The 25,933-nt window shown below is 34.3% G+C and overlaps 1 protein-coding gene across 1 annotated transcript in view; it reads left to right on the forward strand.

The window, feature by feature from the left end:
- Megf9 (multiple EGF like domains 9) overlaps window positions 1-25,933 on the forward strand; it is a 91,639-nt gene that overhangs the window by 59,918 nt on the left and 5,788 nt on the right. Inside the window, 2 exon segments of the mRNA XM_004849471.3 lie at window positions 10,898-11,037; window positions 19,296-19,439. Coding sequence (XP_004849528.2) covers window positions 10,898-11,037; window positions 19,296-19,439 — 284 coding nt within the window.

Consider the following 25,933-nt stretch of genomic DNA (forward strand, 5'->3'; position numbering starts at 1 on the left):
CTGAGAAGTGGATGCACATAAAATGCATTGATGAACAGTGTTTTTTGTGAAGTTCTATAATTTAGCTTCTTAAAGATACTCTCAAGTTCAAGTTTTATTCTAAATATGGTAAGGAAGAATTTAGACATATTTTTCCTATTGCCAAAAAGTATAGTGAAAATATAGTTTAAATTGTCAGTAACAAACCTATTCTCTTGTCTTCTGCCAATTTCCAATATATAACACTATGATCATTTCATTAATTTTTATTTTGCTAATCTTGAATTGAATTTTTTTTAAAGTTCAGCAGTTGAATAGAATGTGTAGCAAAACAGATATTACAGATATTTGAAAGAAAACTTTTTGTAGAGAAATGTATTCACTTTCTTGACTGACCTATAAGAAGCTACATAGTCCAGGAGAGGCAGCAGGAGGAACTGAAGGAGATTAGCCCTAATGAACACTGTTAACCTGCTATACTTGATGCTTTACATATATAACCTCTCTTACTTCTCTGAATAACTCATTCATCTTTCTTTTAAGAGGCTGTTACTTAGCAACATGGTATAGCTCACCAATGGCAGAATTTAGATGTGAGCCCAGATCTATCTGGCTCCAAGATTCTTCCCACTGTACCCTGAAATAGAATGCCCAAGATTAGATATGGCAGCATGAGCATCTTAACTTTAAGTGTAGGGCTTGGTGTGGGAGAGCATGATTCATCAACCTAGGTGTAAGCCCAGGAGATGTAAGTCTAGAAATCAGATTTGGGCTACAGTGGAAATAAATATTGCATGGAAAGTTGAAGTAATGAGAGTACACAGAGAGAATCATTTGAAAGGAAAAGACAAGAATTAGAACATTGTAAATACTAATGCCGAGTCCATGGTCTGAGATGTCAGAATACCTAACGTGCTGCACTTTAAATGGTAGGCAGTTTGGCATGTGGGAGGTCTAAAAGCAAGTGTCATGCACCCAGTCTTTGGGATGGAACTGGGGAGGTGGGGCATCTGGGACCAGGAGCCAGGAATTGAGAAACTAAGAATAATAGTTAGAATTCAGTCATTGAGAAAACAGGGGACTAAGGTCAAAGGAATTGGTAGCAAATGCAGTTTGATTACAAAAGGGATAGTCAAACTGGGATTGTGGTTTAGCACTAAGCCTGGAGGTGAAAATTAGATAGCTTTGCCAGTCAGGGATGGGGACATAGAAATGGAGTGAAATAAATGCAATGACATTTTCTCAGTTAATCTTGTACAGTGATTCTTCAATTATGGTCCGTAGTCCAGCAATATTAGCATAACCAGGGACTGATTAGAAAGACACAATCCTATTGAATCAAAAGCTCTGTAATAAGGCCTGGCAATCTGTTATAATAAGCCCTCTAGATGATTCTGATGCATGCTAAAGTTTTAGGATCACTGACCTAGTGGGCAATATGTTGTCCCCCCCCCCCCCCATTTTATTTTTGGTACTGGGGATTGAACTCAGGACCTTGTGCTTATGAGGCAGGCGCAGTGCCACTGAGCTAACTCCCCAGCCCGACCTCAAAATTTAAAGTTAACTTATATACAGAAAAAATCACAACTAAAAAAGAGTAGGTGTATTGGGACATTCCAACTTCTATTCTTTGTTTATATGATCATTATGTATGTTAACGAGGCCTATTTGAAGGATTATGACAGTAAGCAAATCTATTAATGGAGAATAAACAAAATAATTTTTCTTTGAAGAGTGCTTTTTTTTTTTTTTCTCCATCAGCTTTTCTGTGTCCTACTTGAAAGAACAAACTGAAAGGATCTCTGTCTTTTTTTTTTTTTGGTACCGGGGATCGAACTCGGGTTCTTGATCTTGTGAGGCAGGCGATGGAACCACTGGGCTAAATCCCCAGCCTGGATCTCTGTCTTTTAAGGCTGATTTGTCCATCATGGCTTAGTCATTGAGTGTCTCATTTTGCTCATCTAGAATAAATATCTACTTATAATATTCTGATATTAATTTAAATGTGATATAAAGTATCAAGATTAAATGCACAGAAATATTAAATGGACTAACATGAAAACAAATATTGCATTTAGAGGTCATCATGAGTTAAGGAAGTGCACATAGATTTTGGAACCACATTGAGCAATCATCAAACAAAGTTTGCATGCCTATCATGTGCTAGGAACTGGGAATGCAGCAGTGGATAAAATACATAAAAACCACTGATTTCATAGAGCTGGCATTCTACATGGGAAGAGAGCTAATAAACAAGATAATGTATGAGAAATAGTAAGAAAAATTATAATTTTAGATAGTGTGGCTAGCCAGGGCCTTGTTGAGAAGATGACATTTGCATAAAGAACAGAAAGACACAGGGAGTACTTCATGTGGATTCCCTCTGAAAGGTTAGGCCACCAGAGGGAACAGCAAGTACAGAGTCCTTGATGTAGGAACTTGCCTGGTATTTTTGAGCAGTAGCAAATCATTATAACTGAAGTGGTGAAAATTGGGAGAGGAGTTAGAGGAATGATATATATAAAGGAAAATATATACACAGATATTCAAAATACTGTTCTTTCAACTTATCTATATTTTAAATTTTTTTCAAATAAAGACACTGGGGGGAAATAAAGTTATAATAATTTAGACAATGTAGTGTTGGCTCAAAGATAGGCAAATAGCATGTGGAAACAGTCATGTGTATAAAGACATTTGATATGTGGCAGAGGATATACTAAAGCTTGGAGACAAAGGGCTAGACTTACCAATTAATAGTACCAGGGCTTTGACTGTCTATAATAAAGATCTCTATCTTAATGTCATACATAAGAATAAATTTCAGGTGGATTAATAACAATTTTATACATATATAAATTTTTTTTTTTGGTACTGGGGATCAAACTCAGGACCTTGCGCTTGCGAGGTAGGCAGTGGAACCACTGAGCTAAATCCCCAGGCCAATAACAATGATATTTTTAAAAAATTCTCGTTTATCAGAAGAAATACTTAAATAGTTATTGAGCCAGGAGATTAACATAAGAAGTTTCTTTTCCGAGTGTTTCAAATTATTAAATTAATAATAATTGAATCCTTCTGCCTTGCTTTTACTAGGTACACAAAGGTAATCTGTACTATAAAAAGAAAGAAAACACTGTGTTAGGAGACAAAAGACCTAATTCCTAATTCTGTCTACCATTGGCTGTATGACCTTAAAAACTGAGTTGCTCATGTTGCTGAAACTCTTATCAATTGAGGATGTTGAAGTATTAATAGTTTACCATATCTAGTGCTCCTACAGTATTATTTGGAGTATATTTAAATATGTAATTTTAGTCAGTCTTCACAATCTTTTCAAACAGATTATTATTCTCATTTTACAAGTGCAGAAATTTAACTTGGTAGAAAGTGATAAACCTGAGATTTATGAATGTCACAATAGTTGTAAAGACTAAATTAAGTAGTTCATGAATATTTTGTTCTGTACTTTATTTATAACCTGTAGTAGGAGCTCAATAAATGTTAATATTACCTTCTGAGCACTCTACTGACCACCTATAGGGCCTATAAGGTTTAGAACTTGGATATAAAGCTCTTGATTTTCAGCATTGTCGTTATTGACAATTAAGGCTAGGGAAGATTTTATTTGCCTTAGTAGATAAGCACCCTTTAAAACTAACCTCTCATCCCCACCTCATAACATAAGTGTAATCATTTCTGTGAGAAAAATGAATTCTAAATTCCAGGTCCTACAAGTTAATTTTTAGAACACAACATGTGCAGAAATCAAGTATTAATAATTATACTTTGATTAAGCAAATCTTTTATAATGGTTACAAAAGAATTCAAATGTTAACATATTTGAGAAGTAACTTCTCTAGATGATACTTGGTTCTCATGTTTGCCTCTATGTTTTCTTTTTTCAAAATGACTTGGAAATGCAGAAATTTCTATCAAAATGATGGAGTAATTGAGTGGGTTTGAGAATTTTTGTGGCTATATTTCTTCTGTTAAAAAGAACAGTGAAATTTGATCCCCGGTACCAAAAAAAAAAACAGTGAAGGAAATAAAAAATAGCTTTCTTAGTTGAATTAAATTAGCCTTCCTGAGTTATGGCTCTGGAAATATGATACTTGATATTTTTGCTTTTAAGTTTTACTTTTGACTTTTAAAATAAATTTTAAAATTTGATTTTGGTAAGATCAGTTGTCAGAAAATAGTTTTGTACTTTGGCAGTATCCTCTTTGAGTATTAAGAATTTCAATCTGAATATGGATTTCCTCTAAACATATTTTAGACTACTTGTCCTCAAAAATACCAGGAATGTTTAGCATAATAGCCCAATGTTTTCAACAATAAAGCTATCTTTTTTTCCTCCAGAAAAGGAGCTTTGCTCATTGCATAATGGTCTTTTACATGACTGTAGAAAGATAGAATAGACAATCTTTTGCCAAAATGTCCAATTACAGAATTTCTTTCATAGCAAGAAAAGGAAAAACTGCTTTTTTTACCACCTTACAAAATCATGACCCAAACATGAAATGAAAAATTAATATATTTTTCATTTTATTTTCTCATGTAAAACCTTTCTAGTTTATAAAAAACATGTACTAATAACAATTTTACAAAATGTTTTCTAGTGAGAAAACTTTTTCTCTAGTTACTTCCTAAAACTTATTTTTAATATATTGAGAGAGCTTATATTTAGCAATTTTCTGTTAGTTTCAGACTAAATTTTAATAGAGTTTTGTTCTCAAATTAACTTTTTAGTTATTATAAAAGAAGAGAAAGAAGAAAATTCATACATTTAGTTACCTTTTTTTTTTTGTTCTCTCCATGTCAGAATGCCTACATGTAAGCTGAAGTGGAAGAAGAGGGGGGAAACAGAAGAGAAGGCTTCTGAATGACCATAAGTGTGTCAGTTCTTCTAAGTAGAATTATATTTTTTTAGTTACTCTGTGACTACTTGAGTGAAAATTGATAAGGGTATGCATACACACATAATTAATATCTAATAAATCTTAAGACCATGGACCATGTTTGATAACAAAAATATACCAAGACATTTGACAAGTTAGAAATAAAATGAATCACTAGGTAATTGGTATGAAAGCATGTTAGGTCCAACTGTCTTTGATCCTACTTAATGCAAGACTTTGTAGATCCTTTCCCTTCTCAATCTTAAAATTTCCTTTCCAAAAACTGTTTCTACTATATGATTATAAAGCACTCTCTTTTCCTAGCCACATTTTTGGTCCAAACTAGTAATTAACCCTTACTTTCTTGCCATATTTTCAGATTTGCTAACATATTTTAAAAAGTAAATAACAGAGACTTCCTTGTCTTTTCCTACTTGAAAGTTTAACCTATTCTCCTTACAATTCTCAGAAAAAATGAATAAAGATCTAAGAATATTGCAATTATCTTCACAGTGGCTTTCACTTTTGGGGATGAGTATGTGCTAGACAATGTGCTAAGTCCCCTGTGTATGCAAGCTTTAATTCTCACAACACTACAGAAGTTAGTCTAATTGTCTTTATTTTACAAACAAGAATATTGAGGCTATGAGAGAATAAGTACTTTCTGCCAACTAGTCACTCGCAGAGCTGTACTATGAACCAAGCCCTCTGTCTCCTCTGCCTGTGTTTTTTTCCATAAACTCTGATAATTTCCTTCCTGAATTCTGCCCTTCCCACCTAATCAATATGATTATGGAATAATGGAAATTCTGAATATTCTCTACCCACTCATCTTAGAACAGACCCTTTAAAAAGATAACTTGGCTTGTATTTTTGTGATATAAATAGATGCCATATCTTTAAATGATATGCCTTTGAGTTGCCTTTTGAAAAAATTAATAACTTCATGTTGGAAAATATATTATTTGTTTATTTTTTAATTAGTTTTTTTTTAATGTTGGAACTGAGTGTGATGGTGCATATCTGTCATTGCAGCACTTGGGAGGCTAAGGCAGGAAGATTGCTGTGAGTTCAAGGCCAGCCTGGGCTACATAGTGATTTCAAGTTCAGGCTGAACTACACAGTGAGACCCTATCTCCAAAAAACAAAAAAATGTTGCTGTGGAGATTGAGTCTAGGGCCTTGCATATGCTAAGCACATGCTATACCACTGAACTACCTCTAGCCCTAGGCCTGTTTTTTTTTAGTGTTGAAACTTTGTAATTTCTGTTCACACCAAAGTATTAAAATCTTGTAATATCTGTTCACATTAATGAGTGTTTAATTCTATAAAAATGATACCATAAAATAATCTGAGAATCCCATTTAGGCTAATTTACGAAATACATAGTGTATGTTTATTTGTACTTAGTATAGCTGAAACTTACACTTTTTATGAATAATTATATATTCTTCTTTTTAATATAATTCTTTGTACTACATTAGTACTTTACTAGAAACTCATCTTTTTAAGAAATGATGCAAGATGAGCAACTTCTATCTTAAATTATTTTTTTAGCTGATTTCAGTAGTATAGGTAACTGATTTCTATTGCAAACCCAGTTCTATGCTCTTATTCTTCAAATATGAAGCTATGGATCTTTAGTTCTTTTGTTTCAAACGCATGGATAAGCATAAGTGGTCTGTTAACAGGCCTTTTTTTTTTCATTGCGTTTATATCATTGACCTTTGCTTCAGAAAGCATTCAACAGTGTTTCATAGAGGGAGCCCATGAAAGGGGGTGTTGTAAAGCCTTTATTCTATAAAAGAAGTCATACAGGCAAGCTTTATGTTTGCTGAGTGACTTAAATCTTATACATGCAGAAACTGGCCATGGGCCATGAGTAACATGAGGGAAAAGCACTTCTAGTCCAGCCTGACAGCCAAACCTGCCCACTTTGTTCTTTATATATTTTTCTTTATTTATTTTTCTTTATATATTTTTAAAGAGAGAAAAGCACCTCCTTCCCTGTTATTTTAAACTATTCAGGAAAGAATGAAGCACCGTATCTAGATTCAGTCAACAGCTTTATTGGGATTCATGAAGTTACTCTTGATTTTTTTTAAATTAGTAATTAAAGAATAGATTCTCCAGGGAGAAATATGCCTGCTTACATCAGTCTTTTGGTACCTGGAACAGAGTTATAAAGGGAAAATTCCTGTGTAGGGATAGCAACTCTTTTGAGAATACTGGCTACATTATGGCTATGAGATATTAAGTGATTCTGTATTCCAAGATAATTCTTTTCTTGTAGATGGTGGATTAGGCAGACATCACCATCAGAAGTAACTATACTTTTGTTTGTGGAATAATCTTTAGATTATTCTTTAGAGGAAGGAAGAGCAAGCATGTTTTAACATTTTAAAAGCCTTGAAAATTGGCTAATGAAGTGTTAGCTATTCTTTAAAAGGTATATTATATTCTTTGTAATTTTCTGATAGTATAAAGGGACTTAACTAACTTATTCCTTCTGGTTGAATCATGAGATATTTCTCAACTTCATATTTGATGAATATAGATTTAGTTTGTTAGATCTTTTAGTTCATTGTGGGTAAGATATGCATATACATGTACATGGTGTTTCTTTTCTGTTTTGCAAAGTTACTCTTAAGAGATATGCATGGTAAATTTCTGTTGCATTTAAAAACAATGCTCATCTTTTATATGACCAATGTAAGTTCAATTAAGCTTTAATTAACTTGAACATCAAAATATCTGGGCTTTTATCTCTGAAATACTTGGACTTTGTTGGGTGGCAGCTGCTCTTCAAGCAGTAAGATTGCTCAGCCTTTATTAGCAATGAAAAGAGAGACAAGGCTTTGTTCTGAACAATCTAGAAACAGTTTCACTGAAGTCAGAACTGCATGTATGGTGAATTGTGATGCTTGGGATATAAAGAATGATAATGGGAAAAGATTGGCTTTATATAAATAAACATGACTCACCAGCTGTGGTTAGTAACTTTATCCTTTCTGAGTTCTTTCAATAATAAAGTGAAGATTAGAACTTCTACCTAGTAGAATTGCCTTATGGATGAGAGAAAATATATATTTATTGACACAAGCCTTCAACGGATGAGACATTGTTTTTATTATTATTTTTAATCATTGTCCTGTTCCTGCTTCCAGATGCCTTAATTTTCCATTTTCTTATTTATTTGTATTTTTTACTAGTATACATTTGCAGTACATAATGTTTATATTCCTTTTGTAGAATTGGTACATGTACATAACACATCTTAATTCCATTTTCTAGCCTCTTCTCCTCTCTCCCCCTCCGTCTTGAGTCTCTTCCCATTTGAGAAAGATCTGTTGTCCTAGTTTCTATTACCTATCTTTTATTTTGCTCTTTATTTATATGTTGGGTTTCTCCTATAAGAGAAACCATGTAATATTTAAGCTTGTGTGTCTCATATATTTCACTTAACATTATGATCTCAAGGTACATCCATTTTTCTACAAATGGCTGAAATTTATTTTTCTTTATGGCAAAGTAGTACTCCATTGTGTATAAATACCACATTTTTCTCCCTACTACTTTTCCTCTTTTTTTTCTTAAATTCTTTTATTGGTACATTTTAGGTATACAATACATTTACATTTATCATTGGGTGCTTGTACCTGTACATGATGTATCTTGGTTCTTATCTTTTCCCCATTACCTGTACGCTCTTCACCCCCTCCACCCTTCCCTATTTACATAGACTTCATTTCCATTTTTTTCTTTTCTCATAATTTTTTCTTTCCCTTCTTCTCCTTTTTGACATTTTTTGAGATATTATAGAGAACTACAATAAGTGGAAGACAGAAGTAAAATTCAATTCTAATTACTCAAAATAAATTTTTAGAGGTAAAAGGCAAAACTTTCATTATTTATCCCAGGGAATAATGAATAGAGGCACATCTGAAATAGTCAAAAAATATATTTAGGTTTATATACTACAAGTAGAACACACATAGTTAAAAATTGCACCACTCCCATTTTTCAAAATTCAACCCAGAGTTCCACTAACTCTCAAATTTAGAAATTCTATTACAGATATATAAACAGAGAAGGTAATAGGCAATTGGTTTAATTGATGTGTGTAAGTATTAGTTTTAGGTTGGATTCCTGAACTAAAATGGACAGCTCCACAAGGGCTCATTATTAAGCAACTGAATGTCTAGGAAAAATTATGTTAAAAAGCTGTTTTACCTTAAATTGTCCCCCATCCAGTATGACTGGTGCCAAAATCTATTCAGAAGTGCAAAATTTAGAGGTTGAAATTGAGCATATAAACAAGGGTCACAGGGCTAGAACTCAGTGGTAGAGTACTTGTCTAATATGCATAAGGCCCTGGGTTCCAGCCCCAGCTATGTAAAAAATACATGAAATAAATAAAGTTGAATATAATTTCAGTGTGGCTAGTGAGGCCTAACTAGCCCAGCCCTAAGTTGTTGCGTTGTTTTTTTTTAAAGGGACACTCTATTGGGAAAAAAAATTTGGTTTTTCTCAAAACTGTAGTATTAGTGTTGTCCTTTTTCCCACCCCCCCCTTCCAGTGCTTACTTCTCAAATTTAGTTTGTGATCTTTTCTGTTTGTTTGCTTGTTTTATCTTTGCAGTACTGGGGATTGAATCTAGTGCCTTTGCATTGAGCTACATCCTCAGATCTTTTTTATTTTTTTGAGGCAGGGTCTTGTTATATTGCCCGGATGGGACTCAAACTTTCCATCCTCTTGTCTCAACCTCATAAAGTGCTATTTGGACTTATAGGCATATGCCTCACCCCCAGCTTAGTTTGTGTATTTATTATTTGTCAAACATTCATTAAGTGCCTACAACAAACTTGGCATAAACTTTATATCCTTTCTGTAGATATTAAGATGTCTAAGCTATGGTCCCTGGAAACTTACTTAGTAAGGTATATGACATGAAAAAGATTATAACACTGTATAGTCCTTATAATTGTGATGGATCTTAAAGATAGAAAACTATGATATGGCCTTTGCTTCAGAACATTTACAATCTGATTAGGAAAACAAAACATACACATTAAAAGAATATAGAACAACACAAGTCTGACAGAGAATATGAAGTCAGGAAGCCAAAAGATCTCTGGACCAGATAGAGCAAAGTTTCAAGGAAAAAGAGCCTTGAAAGCTTAAAAAATATTAGCAGTGAAGAGAAGGAAAGACATTATATTAGGACTAATCATAGGAAAAATAACAATACCAAGAAACATTTGAAAGAAAAATAAACAAATTGGTAATTTATTGGGTATGAATGAATGGTCATAAGAGTATAGAATAGAGAGGGGAATTGAAAATAGCACCTAAGGTTTAATGATTGGAAAGAAATGATATCATCATTATAATGATATCTAAGAAGAGAAAATTCTAAGTAAGAATAGGTGGAGTACTAAATATAATATTTTCCTTTACTAGAATTTTTATATGGATTTAGAGATCTTCATTTTGCCATATTTAGCTTAGCTATCACAATTGATTTAAATATATCCTAGGCTCAACATAAGGAATAATATCAAGTTTTTATGAGTTGGCACATTCATTAAGATTTTGGTCTTCATATTCTTCAGCCAGAAGCTTGGTGAGGGCTAGGTAATATTTCTTCTTTTCTCCAAATTGGAATGGATGCTGATAAAATGGTGGGATAATTCAGGAAAGAAATATGACATGAGTTCTATGCCCCCATGCTAAATAAATTAAAAAGGATTTCTAAGCATTGAGAAAGTCTATTTCCCACAAATCTTTTATCATTTATTTTAAACTACCAAAGTACAGAGGATTAAATAGTTGCAAAGATTAGTATTAGTGCCATGTTAGCTGAATTACATAGTCATGAAGCTTTTCAGCTTCCAATTTAAATAAAAATCATTCCTATTTCTAGTAACTAGAATTTAGTTGAAACCCTTTGCTACATTAGGATCATCTCTAATCAAACTGATTTGCTTTTGTTCACTTTTTGCTTTTGTTTGCAGTTCGGGGAATTGCCAGTGCAGAGTGGGCGTCACCGGCTTTACATGTAATCAATGCCAAGATGGATATTATGGCTTTAATAAGAATGGTTGCTTGCCCTGCCAGTGTAATAATCGGTCAGCCAGTTGTGATGCACGCACAGGTATGTTTTTCCTTAATTTTGTCAGTAATTATTCTGTTGTTCTTTTCATTTTAGTCTTTTAGTATATGTCAGTTCTTCTCAAATAGTTATAAGGGTCTGGGTTCAATTCCTGGTACATGAACTAAAGCATGTAGCAAAAATGTAGTGGCAAGAACAGACCAAAAAAGACATGTGGAACATATCCAAAAGATCTAACAATGTAATGGAAGACCCAGAAAGGGAAGAAAGAGATATTAGGTAAGAGCAATATATGGAGAGATGATGGCCAACAATTTTCCTAACTGATGAAAGACATAAACCTACAGGTTCAGAAAGCTCAGCAAGGCTCCATCAACATCAAAACAAAGAAAACCACATATAGGCAAATTTAAAAATAAAGACAATTAACTTCTAATCTTCAATTCCTGAATGTAAAATTAGAAATATTTCCTTGAAGATCTTTTTTCACCAACCAAAAAATCAGAATACCCTAGTTTCATAGGCACATGTGTTTTTATGAGAGCAGAGTAGTAGAATATTTGAAATTTAAAGTATTCTGAAAAAAGAATCTGTGTTGAAAGCTTACTCTTCCTTCTAATCTTCTCTCTAGTGAAGCATATGTAGGGAAATTGATTTAGAATAAATTGTAGGGTTTTTCCTTTTATGTGATCTGGTCCCTGCCAAATTGCCAATTATACCTTGTGCTATTCCTTTTTTACTGTCTGATTCAGGCACTCTTGTCTTTTGTATCTAAAATAAGCTTTGTTTCTGTCTCAGGGTTTTCTTTCCTGATCTTTCCTCTGCCTACATTGGTCTTTCTAACATATCTGTAGCCCCACCCAAGGCCCTTTGGATTTTTAAGTCATATTCTTCCTTCAGGTCTTCAGTTAAAGATCACTTCATTAGAAATCATTTCCTGATGATTAGAAATTGTTTCCATGCTAAATGAAAATTCCTGTGATCTCATATCCATTTGTATTTTTTCATGGCACCTATCACAGTTATTAATTATATTTATTTGTGGATATGAGTCACACATGGGTGACTCACTGCATCTTAAGTTCCAGGAGGGCAGGAACAATATCAGTTTTGTTCACCAATGTATGTCCAATCTCTGACATGAATTTGGACAAAAGTAAATATGCACTGAATGTTTGTTGAGTAGTGAACAAATGAATGGTAAAACATACGAAGAAAGATGAGGTTTGATACTGGGAAATGATAGGAATGCTTCATCATACTGAATAAATTTCAATAGCTCCCTAGATCCTTTATAGTACTAGAAAGCTGTAGACATTGCAGGTTCTTTTTTTTATTTTTCCTTGCAGCAGTAAAACACTTCTTACTATTAAGTAAATGCCAACCTGTGCTTGCTCTAGAGATAATTTAAGACAAAAAGAAATTCTTTTCATTGTTGTGATTTCTAAACGCAGCTAGTTATATGAGAAACAAATGCCTTCTATGTTTGGAAATATAATAAAAGTAGAACCCAACATGAAGGAGTGCAAATACTTAATTTAAAACTGCAAGTCTTACGTAAATTCAGTCTTTCCTTTTTCCCAAGAGATGTTTTTCAACAATGCTGTGATATGGTTGCCCTCTGGTGGCCATTCATAGGCCTTATTTTCCCCTTTCTAGACATTCTATTAAATTTTTTTTTTTAGATTGAAGTTGATTTTCAAAGTATTCTTTTTGTAGTAAAATATATTGGGGAATACATTATAGATAGCAATTTGATAGTAAATATCAGAAATCCTAGGAAATGCTCCTAGGAAACAGCTATTCTGTTTCCAGGAATCTATTCTGAGAATAACCTTCCTAGTAAGTTGTTGTGAAGATTAAATGCAGTACATTTGTGCAGCTCTAATAGCATGCCTGGCTCATTATACTGTCAGTAAATGGTAACTGTTAATATGATGTCATTAATTTTTATTTTAAATCTTAATTAACTAATTGTACTGGGGATTGAATCCAGAGCCTTGCACATGCTAAGTTAGCACTCTGCCACTGAGCTACATCCCCAGTCCCATTAAAATGTTGTAAAGAATGATGTAAAACAACATGAGAGGATAAAAGAAACAGGGTATAAAATGGCATGCACCACATAACTAGACTGTTTAAATAACAAAACCCAAATCTCTATAAATAAGGAAAGATTTCAAGGAAACATTTTCAAAATCTTAATGAGAGATTTCTTCAGATAATTTTCTTTCTCTTCACTTCTGTGTTTTTTGGATTTCTTTATTGAGTACATTTTTCTTAAAGCAGAGATGAAAGAGCGTCTATTGTTTTTTAATCTAGAACTTTATGGTTATATGGTATACTTCTTTTTAAGAATTCAAGGCACCTTTGTGTATTCATAGTGTCCCATGTAAGTAACTTGACCTTGGCAGCTTGACTAAATTGATTGTTCCTTTGCTCCTTAATGACTTTTTTCACTTTGGGAAAGCATACTTTCCTGCTCTTTTGTCTACTTAACTAGTTTTCCCTCCCTGATCAGTTCTCCTGGATCTTCCTCAGCTCTGCTATAAGCACTGGCATGCCCCAGAGCTCAGAGCTTGACAAGTTTGCCTTCTCCATTTATATTGCCCCCTAAGTGGTCTCATTCAGTCCCCTAGATTTAATTTAAATGCTTTAGATTTACATTTCCCCCTTAATTCCTACAAAAATCCAGCAGACCACTTCATTTGAATGCTCGAATTGGCCTTATAAACGTAATATATCTAAAATTACTATTTTACCCTAAGAGCTAAGCCTGCTCTACCCCTAGTGTCCTTCATTTTAGTAACTAGTATCATTCACCCCACTGCTCAGTTCCAAAGCCTCGGAGTTCTATTTGATTTCTCTATCTATCTTACTGTAAATATCCGGCCCATTATCAAGTTCTATTAGCTTCAGAATAAATCCTGAATCTGACTTTGTTCATGACCTTTGTTCCATTGTCCTTGTCCAAGCCACGTCATCTCTTTGAACTACTTGGGCACTCTCTCATCTGGCCTTTCTGCCTCCTGTCTGTTTCTCTGTCCCCTGACTCCATCCCATCACAGTTCAGTTTGAACATAACTAGAATGATCTTTTAAAAATGTAAAACCAGATCAAGGCATCCCATGATCTGCCCTCCCATCCCTCTTGGAATAAAATTCAAACTTCTTTTCATGGCCTAAGTGATTTTATATGTCTCTGGCCCCTGCCTTTTTCCTTGATATTATCTCCTGTTTCTCTCTCCCTTATTCACCTACAGTCCATTCCAGTCTTCTTTCTGTTTGACAGATTTAAGTTTGCCTTCTGTCCTAGAAGTGATCAGATATTTCTTCCTACGATAAAGTACATTGCTGATAGGATTATGTATAAACTATGAAATGGCAAAATAAGGAATAAGGAAAAGCCTTTTACAGGTGCTAAGTTATGTTCTCAACATTTTGTCTTTGAATTTGGTTGCAAAGGAACCCTACATTTCTTTCTTTGACCAATTATTTTCTTGGTTACCCCTACCAGATTTTTGAGATGCTTAGCCAAGGAGTATGAAATCATTTTCAGGAAACACTCATTATTATTCCTCCTTCTTATTCCTCCTTTCGTTTTTATTTATTTTTTGGTGATCTACTCTTTAACCATCTTTCAGCAAAGAGAATGTGATTTTTAGATGTTATTATTAAATTTCCATGGAAGGGGAGTCCCATGGAGAACATAATGAACAACATTAAACTGCAGCGAATTTTATGTCATTTATTATGAAAGAAAGTCCCTCAAAACTAGATTTCAAAGAGACTTAAAGCTCATCTAGTTTAGCTTTCTTAACTTATACATGAGTAAAATAAGACATAAAGGGAAAACATTATATTCTATGAAATAGTCTTTTACCCTTTGAAATAGTCACATTACATTAAAACATTTCCCAAAGAATAATTTTCCCATTTTACAGATTGGAAAAATGAAACTCAGCAAAGCTATTTGTTTAAGATCACATAGCTGGTGAGAGGGTCAGCTGGGAACAGAACTCAGATCTAATGCTCAGCCTCATACCATGTTTCTTATGCTATTCTTATGCCTCATACCATGTTTCTTATGCTATACGGCCACTTAGAAGTTGTAAGCTATGAGAAAAGCAAAAAAGGAGATAAGAGATCTTTTTTTCTTTTTGAAAACTACATCTTTAGTTCATATTAGAAAAGTGAATTTATATTAGTTCCTACTATACATGGATTTATTTTTCTACGTGAAATGTTTTTAAATTGCTTGTACTTTTGAAATATTTTACAATATACATTTGTTTTAGCTTTCTTTTGTAACAAAATACCTGAGATAATTAACTAGCATGGGGGAAAGTTTTTTTTTTTTGAGATAGGATCTGGCTATGTAGTCCAGGCTGACCTTAAACTTTCAACCATCTTCCTGGCTTGGCCTCCCAAGTGCTGGGATTTCAGGTGTGCACCACTGCACCCAGCTCTGAGAGATTTATTCTGACTTACAGTTTTAGATGTTTCAGTGCATGGTCACTTGACCCTGTCATTTTGGCCCTATGCTAAGGCAGAACATCATGAAAGGGTGTGTGTGGCACTGTAAAAGCTGCTTACCTCATGGTGACCAAGAAGGAGAAGTGTGAGGGGAAGGAGCTGGAGTCCCAGTACACCCTTTAAGGGCACACCCCCAGCGACCCACTTCCTCCAAGTAGGTCCTGCCTCCTGGTGTTTCTGCCACTTCCCGACAACACTATCAGCTGGGCAGCACACTTTCAATACCTGAGTTTTAGCGGGACAGTGAAGGTCAAACCATAATGACATGTGATGTAGTTTTAATGTATTAATTTTATAATTAAAAAATCAAGATAATAAAAATAAGTGATGCATGTATACTAGAGATAATTCGAAAATCAGAGAGGGGAAAAACATTGAAAGAACTATTGCCCTTCACAACTGTTATTAACATTCTGATATAGTGATATCTGATCTGTCTTTATTAATATTCATTTTCGTATAGCTGTATTCCAGGTACATGCTATCTTTAAAGCAAGTGAAAGGTAATGAGTATTTAAGAACTGATGAGTTTTCTTCTTACATTTGCTTTCATTTTTACTTTTAAGAACATACTTACTCTGCAAGTTTTGTTGTTGTTTGTTTGCTTTACTGACTTGTCATTATAAGGTATGGTAGAAAACAAATTGAAATAGGAAGTTCTTCTGGAAAAAATTTATTCTAATATAAATAGTTTAAGAGAATGAAATTATATGGTGATAATCTTAAAGGCCTAGGATCTTATCTAGAGTAGTTAAAAACCCCCAAATAATAAGCATGTAGGTTCATTAACATTATAAGAACTAAAGTATTAAAATATGTATATATTACTATTTTTAAGTAAGGGGGCCAACATGACCCTTTCTTGTCACATCATATATAAAGGGCTTATTATTGGAACCTATCTTACTTACCCTAGACAACCAAAATCTGTTCCAGGGATGTTTACCTTTTTTGAGATATTTTTCCATTAAATTTTAACATTTTATCAGAATTGTTTCTTTTAAAAATTATTTCCGTCAAACACTTTAATAGAGGAAGAACAGCTAGACTGATTTTGCACATAATACAAGTTTTGAGTTTTCTTAAATATCTGCAGAATGCTGTGATATTTAAGATTGTTTTATTTTTAGAGCCAAAATCCATTTTCCCAGGATGTACTTTTCAGCTTTTTTTTACTGTCACAAAGTCAATAGCTAAAGGATAGGGATATAAGAAGATCTGGGGAAAAAAATAACTAGAGTATTCAATGTTATATGAATATATACCACTTTGTTATATATGTGCAAAATATTAACACTGTCAAGTATTAAAGATTATATGTTTAGAGTGATGATATTCACATGAAAGATTGGTTTAAATCAGTGATATGTTCTGACAATAAACTTTTAGTGATTTGAAGTAAGTTCATGAAATTTTGGGGAATTCTGTGTAATCGCCTAAAAAATTAAGATTTTTAACATGTGTGTTAATAATTTTTTTGCTTGTTTTTTCAAATCTTGTTCTAGTTATTTCACAACCTCATTCTCCCTTAATTTTGTCGTGGTATTTCTAAATGTCCCTTTGAATCTCTGTAGCCCCCCCCAAAAGAAGGAATGCGAAATATGCTACGTATCTTAGTTTCTCTTTTCAGATGTTATGCTTCTTCAGTGTCTGTAGAACATCCTTATTAACAGAGTCTCAAAGGAGTTAGTACTACAAAATACAATTTTGCTTGCCTACTTCCTTTTCATTTTCTTTAATTGTTTTATTTTATTTTCATTTTTTTTTTTTTTTTTTTTTTTGGTACTGGGGATCGAACTCGGGTCCTAGCTGTTTTATTTTATTTTGAAATTTTAAATATAAAAATCTGTCAAGACTAATACAGTGAGTACCCATATACTCACACTCAAAAATAATAAATATTAACATTTTACATTTTGATTTATATTTATACATATATATGTATGGCTATATATTTGAAATAGCAGATTTAAAATAAAGTTAGAATTCTCTTTGTTTCCCTCCTTAGTCTCATTTTTCTCCTTTCTTCTGGAGATAAGCTGTCTTAGTTACTTTCCTGATTGCTGAGACAAAATACCAGACACTCAAAGTTAAAAGAGGAAAGATTTATTTCAGCTCACAGTTTGTAGAGGTTTCAGTACAAAGTCCGCTGTCTCCAAGTCACCGCGGCATGGCTTAAGGACATGGCAGAGGAGAAACAGTCCACAGCAAGGCAGGATAGGGAGAAGCAAGAAGCAGCAAGCAAGCCTGCCTTCCCTCTTTCCCTTTATATTCTATCCAGGCTATAAACCTGTTGAATGGTGCCACCTACACCCAGGTGGGCCTTCCCATTATCCACACCTAGAACTATACTAAACCAATCAGTGGACTAATTTAGCACCACACACCCTTAATTCCAGTATCACACACCCATGATCCAGCCAGCTCTAAAAATCTCTACCTATGAGTGCATAAGGTTCTGAGGGACATCTAGATACAAGCCATAACACTAGCATAGGATGAAATTCCCCTATACCCTCTCAGTCCACATTTAATTTTTTACTATATAAAGTTGTGACAAAAAAATGTAGTGGATATTTAATTTTGAAAACATTACATTAAAAGACACATTGCCATTGATGCCCCATAAAATATTTCCCATTGCTTCAAACACATATATCCCATTGTTCTTGCTACTTTCTGAAGCAGTTCTGAAAGTCCTCTTTTATGAGTATCTTTAATTGTGCTGTCACGGTTGCCTTGATGTTCTGAAAACATTCAAAACTTTTACCTTTCATGATCATTTTGACTTTGGGGAAGAGTCAGAAGTCACATTGTACTAGATCTGATGAATAAGGTGGATAAGGACAGACCATAATGTTTTTATCAGCCTACCTTTCCATTGGATGGCACTTGACAGCCACATTCACCATATTCTTGATCACACCTCTTAAAAACACATGTAAAAGAGGACTTACAGAACTGCTTCAGCAAGTTACAAGAATGATGGAATGAAGTGTGTTTAAAGCAATGGAGAGTATTTTGAGAAGAATTAATGGCAAAGTACCTTTTGCTGTAATAAATTTTTAAAAGTTTAAATATTCACTGTATAGCTTGATCCCGTGTGTATGTGGCAATTTGGCTTAGTGTATTATGTATCCATAACGTTAGTATTAGCTTAAGCTTAGGATTGCTTGGTGTGGTTTTAAAATTTTACACATAAGTATTCTTCCTCAGTATGTGCCATTCTGCAATTTGCCTTTTCAGCCTATGTTGTTTTTAAGATACACACATTTGTGCACATAGGTGTAGCTCACTTATTTAACAACAGCATCCAAACTATGAAAATGCCACAGTTTATCTAGCCTTCTATTAATAGATATTTAGACTGTTTTATTTTTTTGCATATATTTGGTCTGCTTTCAGTATGTAGTCAATTGACCACAAGTAGCACATTGTGACTAATCATGTACCTAACCATCTTATAAGGGGACACTGAACTCATAGACACAGCTAGTGTAGAAGCAAGGTGGGGTAGAAGCTGAATTCCACCCCATTCCTAAGATGTTTTCTTTTTCTGGTTAACTCTTTTTTTTTTGGTAGCGGGAATCGAACTTGGGACCTGGTGCTTGAGAGGCAGGTGGCAAAACCACTGAGCTACATCCCTGGCCCTTTCTGGTTAACTCTTATGGTCTTTTTTTAATTGCAGGCATGATTTTTGAAAGTTACTATGCTTTAAGGGTAAATCTTAAATTTAAAAAATAATTTGCTTGTTTTATTTTTTAGGTGTTTGTTTGAACTGCCAGGAAAATAGCAAAGGGGATCACTGTGAAGAATGCAAAGAAGGATTTTATCAGAGTCCTTATCCCAGTAAAAGATGTCTTCACTGTCCTTGTTCAGCAGTGACATCTACAGGCAATTGCACGATAGGTAAGAGCTTTCTCTGAATCTTCATTTCAGAGAAAGAAAACTCAACGAATCCTTCATCAGTAGTTATAAATTACATTGGTAAATCAAAATCTGAGTGCTGTAGATGAAATGGAGTTGTAAAAACAGCAAAAGGTATCCTTTCTAGGGATTTATGTGCTGATCCAAATACATATGTGAATGAGACTTAAAATACTTAAAGACCAACACAATGAGTCAATACAGGAACTTCAGGACTGAGCAACTTTTACTCATCCATTTCAAGGTAACAGTCACCAATTAGCCTTTCCAAGGTACTTACTAATGCTGAATAATTGTGTCTACATAGTAATCTTACAAAAACAGTTAATTGCCATTTATTCCTGGGATTCTAGTTATCTATTGCTCCTAACCAATTACCTTAATATATAGTGGCTTAAAACAATAAGTACTTGGGGCCAGGGATTTAGCTCAGTGGCACCTTGCCTCGCAAGGTCCTGAGTTCGATCCCCAGTACTGGAAAAAACAAACAAACAAACAAGTACTTATAATTTTACGTATTTTCTGCAAGAAATTTTGGAAAAGTTTAGCTGGACAGTCCTGGTTAGATTCTTCTTTCCCTCCATTCCATTTTAAATAGCATAATTATTGAGATGTAATTCACATTACATATAATTTATTTAAAATGTACAATTAAGTGGTTTAGTGTGCATTCAGTGTTATGCAACCATGACTACAAACAGTTTTGGAACATTTTAATCACCTGCTTCCATAAAAAAAAAAAATCTTCAAAGCAAAAACAAAACGAAACCCTGTAACCATTAACAATCATTCCTATTTCCTCAAGCCTTAAGTAGAAACTAATCTACTTTTTCCTCTGTATGGATTTGCCTATTCTAAATATTTTATATAAATTGAATTATACAGTTGGGCACCCTAATGGTACACCCTTGTAATCCCAGCTACTTGGAAGACTGAGGCAGGAGGACTGCTAGTTCAAGGCCACCCTGGGCAATTTAGCAAGATCCTGTTTCAAAATAAAAAGTTTTTAAAGGGGTTGGAATATAGCTCAGTAGTAGAGTGTACTGGGTGTGATCCCCAGTACAGCAAATAAATAAATGAATAAATATATAAATAAATGGAATCCTACAATATGGGGCATTTTGTATCTGGCTCCTTTCACATAGCATAATATTTTCAAAGGTCATCCAGGTTGTAACATGTATCAATCCTTCATTCCTTCTGATTACCAAATAATAATCCATTGTATGGTTATACAGTACCACATTGTATTTATCCATTCTTTGGTTGATAGATATTTGGGTTATTTATACTTTCTAGTTATTACAAATAATGCTGCTATAAATATTTATATTCATGTTTGTGTGTATACAGGTTTCATTTCTCTTTGTTACATACCCAGGAGTAGAACTGTTGAAGAAACTATTAGTGTTTTTCAAAATGAGTGCATTCTACTTTCTCATTTTTAATAATATTGTATGAGGTTTCTAAGTTTGCCACAGCTTCACCAATGCTCATTATCTGTCTTTTTATAATTATAGCCATCCTAGTGTGTGTGAAGTGGTATTGGATTGTAGTTTTAATTTACATGTCTCTGATGACTAATTATGAGCTTATTAACCATTTGCTTATCTTCTTTAGAGAAGCTTACTATTTGCTTATCTTCTTTAGGATCTATTTAGATCCTTTGTTCATCTTACAATTAGATTATTCGTCATTGAATTGAAAGGGTTCTAGATACAAGATAGAAGTCCTTTATCAGATACATGATTTTTTGTTTGTTTGTTTGTTTTGTTTTTTTGGGGTTTTTTTTGGTACTGGGGACCAAACTCGGGACCTTGTGCTTGCGAAGCAGGCGCTGGAACCACTGAGCTAAATCCCCGGCCCAAGATACATGATTTTTAGGGGCTGGGGGTACCACTCAGTGGTAGAGTGCTTGCCTAGCATTCGCAAGGCCCTGGGTTTGATCCCCAGCACTGTGGGGATAGGTATGATTTGTAAATTTGTTTGTACCCCATTCCTTAATTTTTTGCTTTCTTAATGATGTCCTTTTCAGTACAAAAGGTTCTAATTTCAGTGAAGTTTAATGTATTTTTTCTTTTGTTTGTGTTAGCTTGGGGTTTCTCATGAGGTTGGAATCAAGGTGTTAGAAGGCCCTAGATTCAATCCTCAGTTCTGCAAAAAAAAAAAAAAAAAAAAGATATCTAGGGCTTAATTAGGAGCGCACATTCTACTTTTAAGAAGGCTTACTCATATGGTTGCTGTAGACAAAAGGCTTCTATTACTTGTGTGATACGGACCTCTTCATTCAGCTATTTAAATGTCCTTACTACATGACAGCTAGCTTCCCCTGAGAGTAAGTGATCCAAGAAAGAGAAAAATGGAAGCTGTAATATATTTTGTAATCTCACCTCTGAAATCATAGAGATTTTTCACAATATCCTATTGGTTGCACATGTCTGTCTTATCCAGAGTATTCACAAGAGTGTGAATACTAGGAGGCAGGTAGCTTTAGAGGCCATCTTGAAAAGTGGCTGCTGTAGCTGGTAATGGAAACTGGCACATTTATTTTTTTTCATGGGAAGGTCTGATAGTTTTTTAAATTTATTCTACAAATAGTAATTGAGCACCTGGCTCATGCTTATCATCGTAGTAGACAAGGGATACACAGATATAAAAATAAAATATGATCCTTATTCTAAAAGTTCTGAGAGAGAGGAAAACGCAAAGAAAGCATTAGAAGTGAGATGAGTATTTATAGGATATAATGGGGCACAGAGGGAAGAGTATTACATTGTACATGAGAATGAATGTCAGGAAAATTTTCATAAAAAGGGTATTACTTGTATAACATGCTTTCTTGATTATCACCATTTATGTAGGTATATCTTAACCATTTATGATTAATTAGGAGGACTATTATTTATAGTCAGGAATATGAAAAGGTAATGTATTAACATTTAAATCTGCATCCACAATATCAGAATTCTATAGTTATTGTCTTATTTTATAAGCATATTCATTTGTTGTTATTGTCAAATAAGTTTAAGATTTTAAAACTTTATAGTAATTATAAGTAATATAGTAATTATAAATAGTGGTCCTTGGCTCACTTAGAATAGTGTTCCTTTTGAACACAGGACTTCGCTTTTGATAGTTGCTTCATAAATAACTGTTGAATTTAATATTGATAAATATTGAATTTAATATTAATAAATTTAAATTTTAGAAGCCTTCCCTATGGAGGGATGATGCTAACAAAAACAGGCTTGAAATCATTTGTTCTTGTATGCATTGTCCCAGGACTGTAAGCTCTATAAGGGCAGAAACCATGTCTAGATTTTTTTTTTTGATACTGGGGATTGAACTCAGGACCTTGTGCTTGGGAGGCAGATGTGGTGCCACTGAGCTAAATCCCCGGCTAGATTTTTAATGATTTTATCCCCATTTACAATGTTTAAGTCACTTTCCTGTCCCTGGGACAAAATACTCGACACTCACAACTTCAAGGAGGAGAGGTTTATTTTGCCTCACAGTTTTAGCGGGTTCTGTCTGTGCTTGACTGGCTCCAAGGCAGAAACAGCGTAGTAGAAAGGCAAGGTGGAGGAGAGCTGCTCACCACATGGTGGCCAAGAAGCAGAGAGAGAAGGGAGGAGTCAGGGACAAGAATACAGCCTTCCAGGTCAAGTCTCCAATGACACCCTCTTCCAACCAGGCCTCATCTCTTAACACATGAGATTTTGGGGGGACATTTTAGATCTCTACCCTAACATCCAGTAGTGTGGTTAATGCTAATAGTACATATTGCATGAGTAGAAAGGGAGGCTACTGTAACTCAGGGTAGAAAGTGATAATATGTACAAAACTAGAAGTATGAGAGCTTAGGAGAAGGAGGTTAATTTCTCATTGGGAGGTTTCAAAAAGTCTCCATAGAGCAAGTAACATTTGAACTGGATCTTGAAGAGTAGAGTGGGGATTGAGATACCTAGAAATATACCCATGTAGAGTAAATGAGAGGTCACAGCCAGACTAAATAGGGACTTGACCAGTCCAGTTTTGACTTCAAAACACATATTGTGCTCAAATGCAGGCTAGGGGTAAGATGTATCCAGCCAATTAGTTTGATGCTTTCAAAACTCACCATTTCTAGTGAAGAAACTAATGTACAAATACATGCAAGGTGCACTCTGGGTTTATGGGTAGTAGATGCTGCAGGAGAGAATAGCACCCAAGTGGGGGAATATCAGCAATGGCTTCCAAGAGGAGGTGATAGTCTTGTGATGAAAGTTGGCATTTAGTGTGTGGACAGAAGGAAAAACATTTCAGATAAAGAAATCAATAAGGACGCAAGTACAGGAATGTTAACAAAGCTGATTTGGTCAAAGAACTACTTTAGAATGGTAAAAAAAAAAAAGTATATGGGAGAACCAGGCATGGTGGCACATGCCTATACTCCTAATATACTTGGAAGGCTGAGGCAGGAGGATTGTCACAAGTTCAAGGCCAGCCAAGGCTACCTAGTGAGTTCAAGGCCACTCTGAACTACACAGTGAGATCCTGTCTCAAAAAACAAAACAAACAAAGTAACAAACAAATAAAAGCATAAGGGAGAAGGAATGAAACCCGAGACAGGGCTTTTGAATCTCGTATCATGAGATCTGGTTAGTCTGACTTGACAGACATGAAAGGTTTTCACAAACCTTGATTTTGGTCCTTCAATCTATACTGTCAGGACTTTTTTCATATTAGTTGTTATAACTATGTTGTTGAAGTGCAAAAATGCTGTAAAATATAATATCATTGTGAGCCATGAGTTTCTTGAGAACCAGGAGTACACACGTATTTCATAGAGTATTTTTCTGTATATCATTGTCTGCATGAGTTACGAATTCATTCAATTTTCACATTTTGTGACTAAAAGCAACTTAAGTATTTCTGATTTAAGCTCCTTACTTGAAACATGGAAAATTGTAGGGGCAGAGTTTAGTAAATTGACATCACACTACCAACTGGGATTGTAAATGGTAAATTAAAATTCATTATGAATTGTGCAACTGTGTGAATATACCAAAAAATTGAGTTATATACTTTAAGTAGTTTAACTATTTATAGTATGTTATATATAAAATTGTTTCTTAAAAAGCAATCGTAAAATAAATAAGAATTCATTTTTGTAAAGAGCATCAGAGATATAATGAATTGCCACAGATTTCATGACCACTATAAATTAGTCTTTCTGTAATAAAATTACTTTGTGTTCAGATAACAGCATGATTCTGTTAGTGTAATTAGTAAATTCTAAGAAAGGAACAAATCAATTTAGCAGATAAATAAAATTATGACTTATTGATTATTTAAAAATCATTTACAAATGTCTTTGAGAATCTTGATTTAAAATTATATGACAACTTAAAAAAGAAGCACATAGGTATGAGTTGGTATGTTCCCTTTACCTATGGTGAAATCATTCAGTTAGACATAAATTAAACATGTACTGTGTGTCAGGCACTACGTCAAGCATTAGAGATAAAGATGAAAAATAAATAGCTCATAGTTTAATGGGAGAGACAGACAAGTAATCCGATAATTACAATTTAGGATGATGCATGTTATAGGTAAGCATAAACTAGCCCTAATCCAAACTGAGGGAATCAAGCACAACCTTTTATGCTGCTGAGAAAAGGTGATACTGGAGTGAATTCCTGCAGTTTGAATTTGTGAGGTGGAGTAGGCGTAGGAAGGCAAGAGGATGTTCTGTGAAGAGGAAGCAGTATGTGCGAAAGCTCAGAGAGGAAAGAACAGGCAGTCTTTGAGAGTCCTCGTAAGTCTTTTAATACGCTTGAACCAGAGAGTGCTGTGGAAGGTGAAGTGAAGTGAGAAGAGTTGGGAGAAAGGGCCAAATTATGAAAGGTACTGAAAATTCTATTAAGTTTTCACCTAATCCTGAAGAGCTTTCTCTAGAGAAGTAATATGTTCAGATTTACTCTGAAGATCATAGTGAATGAAGCTTGAGAAATGGTGCTTAGTTGTTTGGCTCAGGCAAGTAGGCAGATGTTCAGAGGTGTGGAACGCTGGAAGGGAGACTTGGAAGGGAGGATGTGGAGGACAGTGTCATTCATATTAAATTTGAGATACTTGTGGATCCTAGTGCACAGGCAGTTAGTTTGTAGTTTGGAATTAAAGACAGAGAAATGGACTAGACACACACATTCTGCAATTGTCAACCGTGTGAGTGGATGAGCTCATTCATGGAGAATGAGTAGAGTGAGAAGTGAAGGAGACTAAGGATAGAAGTCTGAGACTATCAACTTTTACATAGGGAAGGCATAGAGAAAGTTTTTGTTAAGACATTTTTTATGCAACCTGCCATGTACCAAAAGGAAGGAATAAAGAATATGAGAACACCAACATATCACAATTATTTGGTCTCTGGATGTAAGCATGTTTTTATTTTACCTCTACCTGAATAGGTTTTCTGGATGACTCCATCATTCCTA

The sequence above is a fragment of the Heterocephalus glaber genome, unplaced genomic scaffold, assembly GCF_053883595.1.
Source record: "Heterocephalus glaber isolate CG9 unplaced genomic scaffold, H.glaber_assembly_v1.0 deba00001479, whole genome shotgun sequence".
Classification (NCBI taxonomy): domain Eukaryota; kingdom Metazoa; phylum Chordata; class Mammalia; order Rodentia; family Bathyergidae; genus Heterocephalus; species Heterocephalus glaber.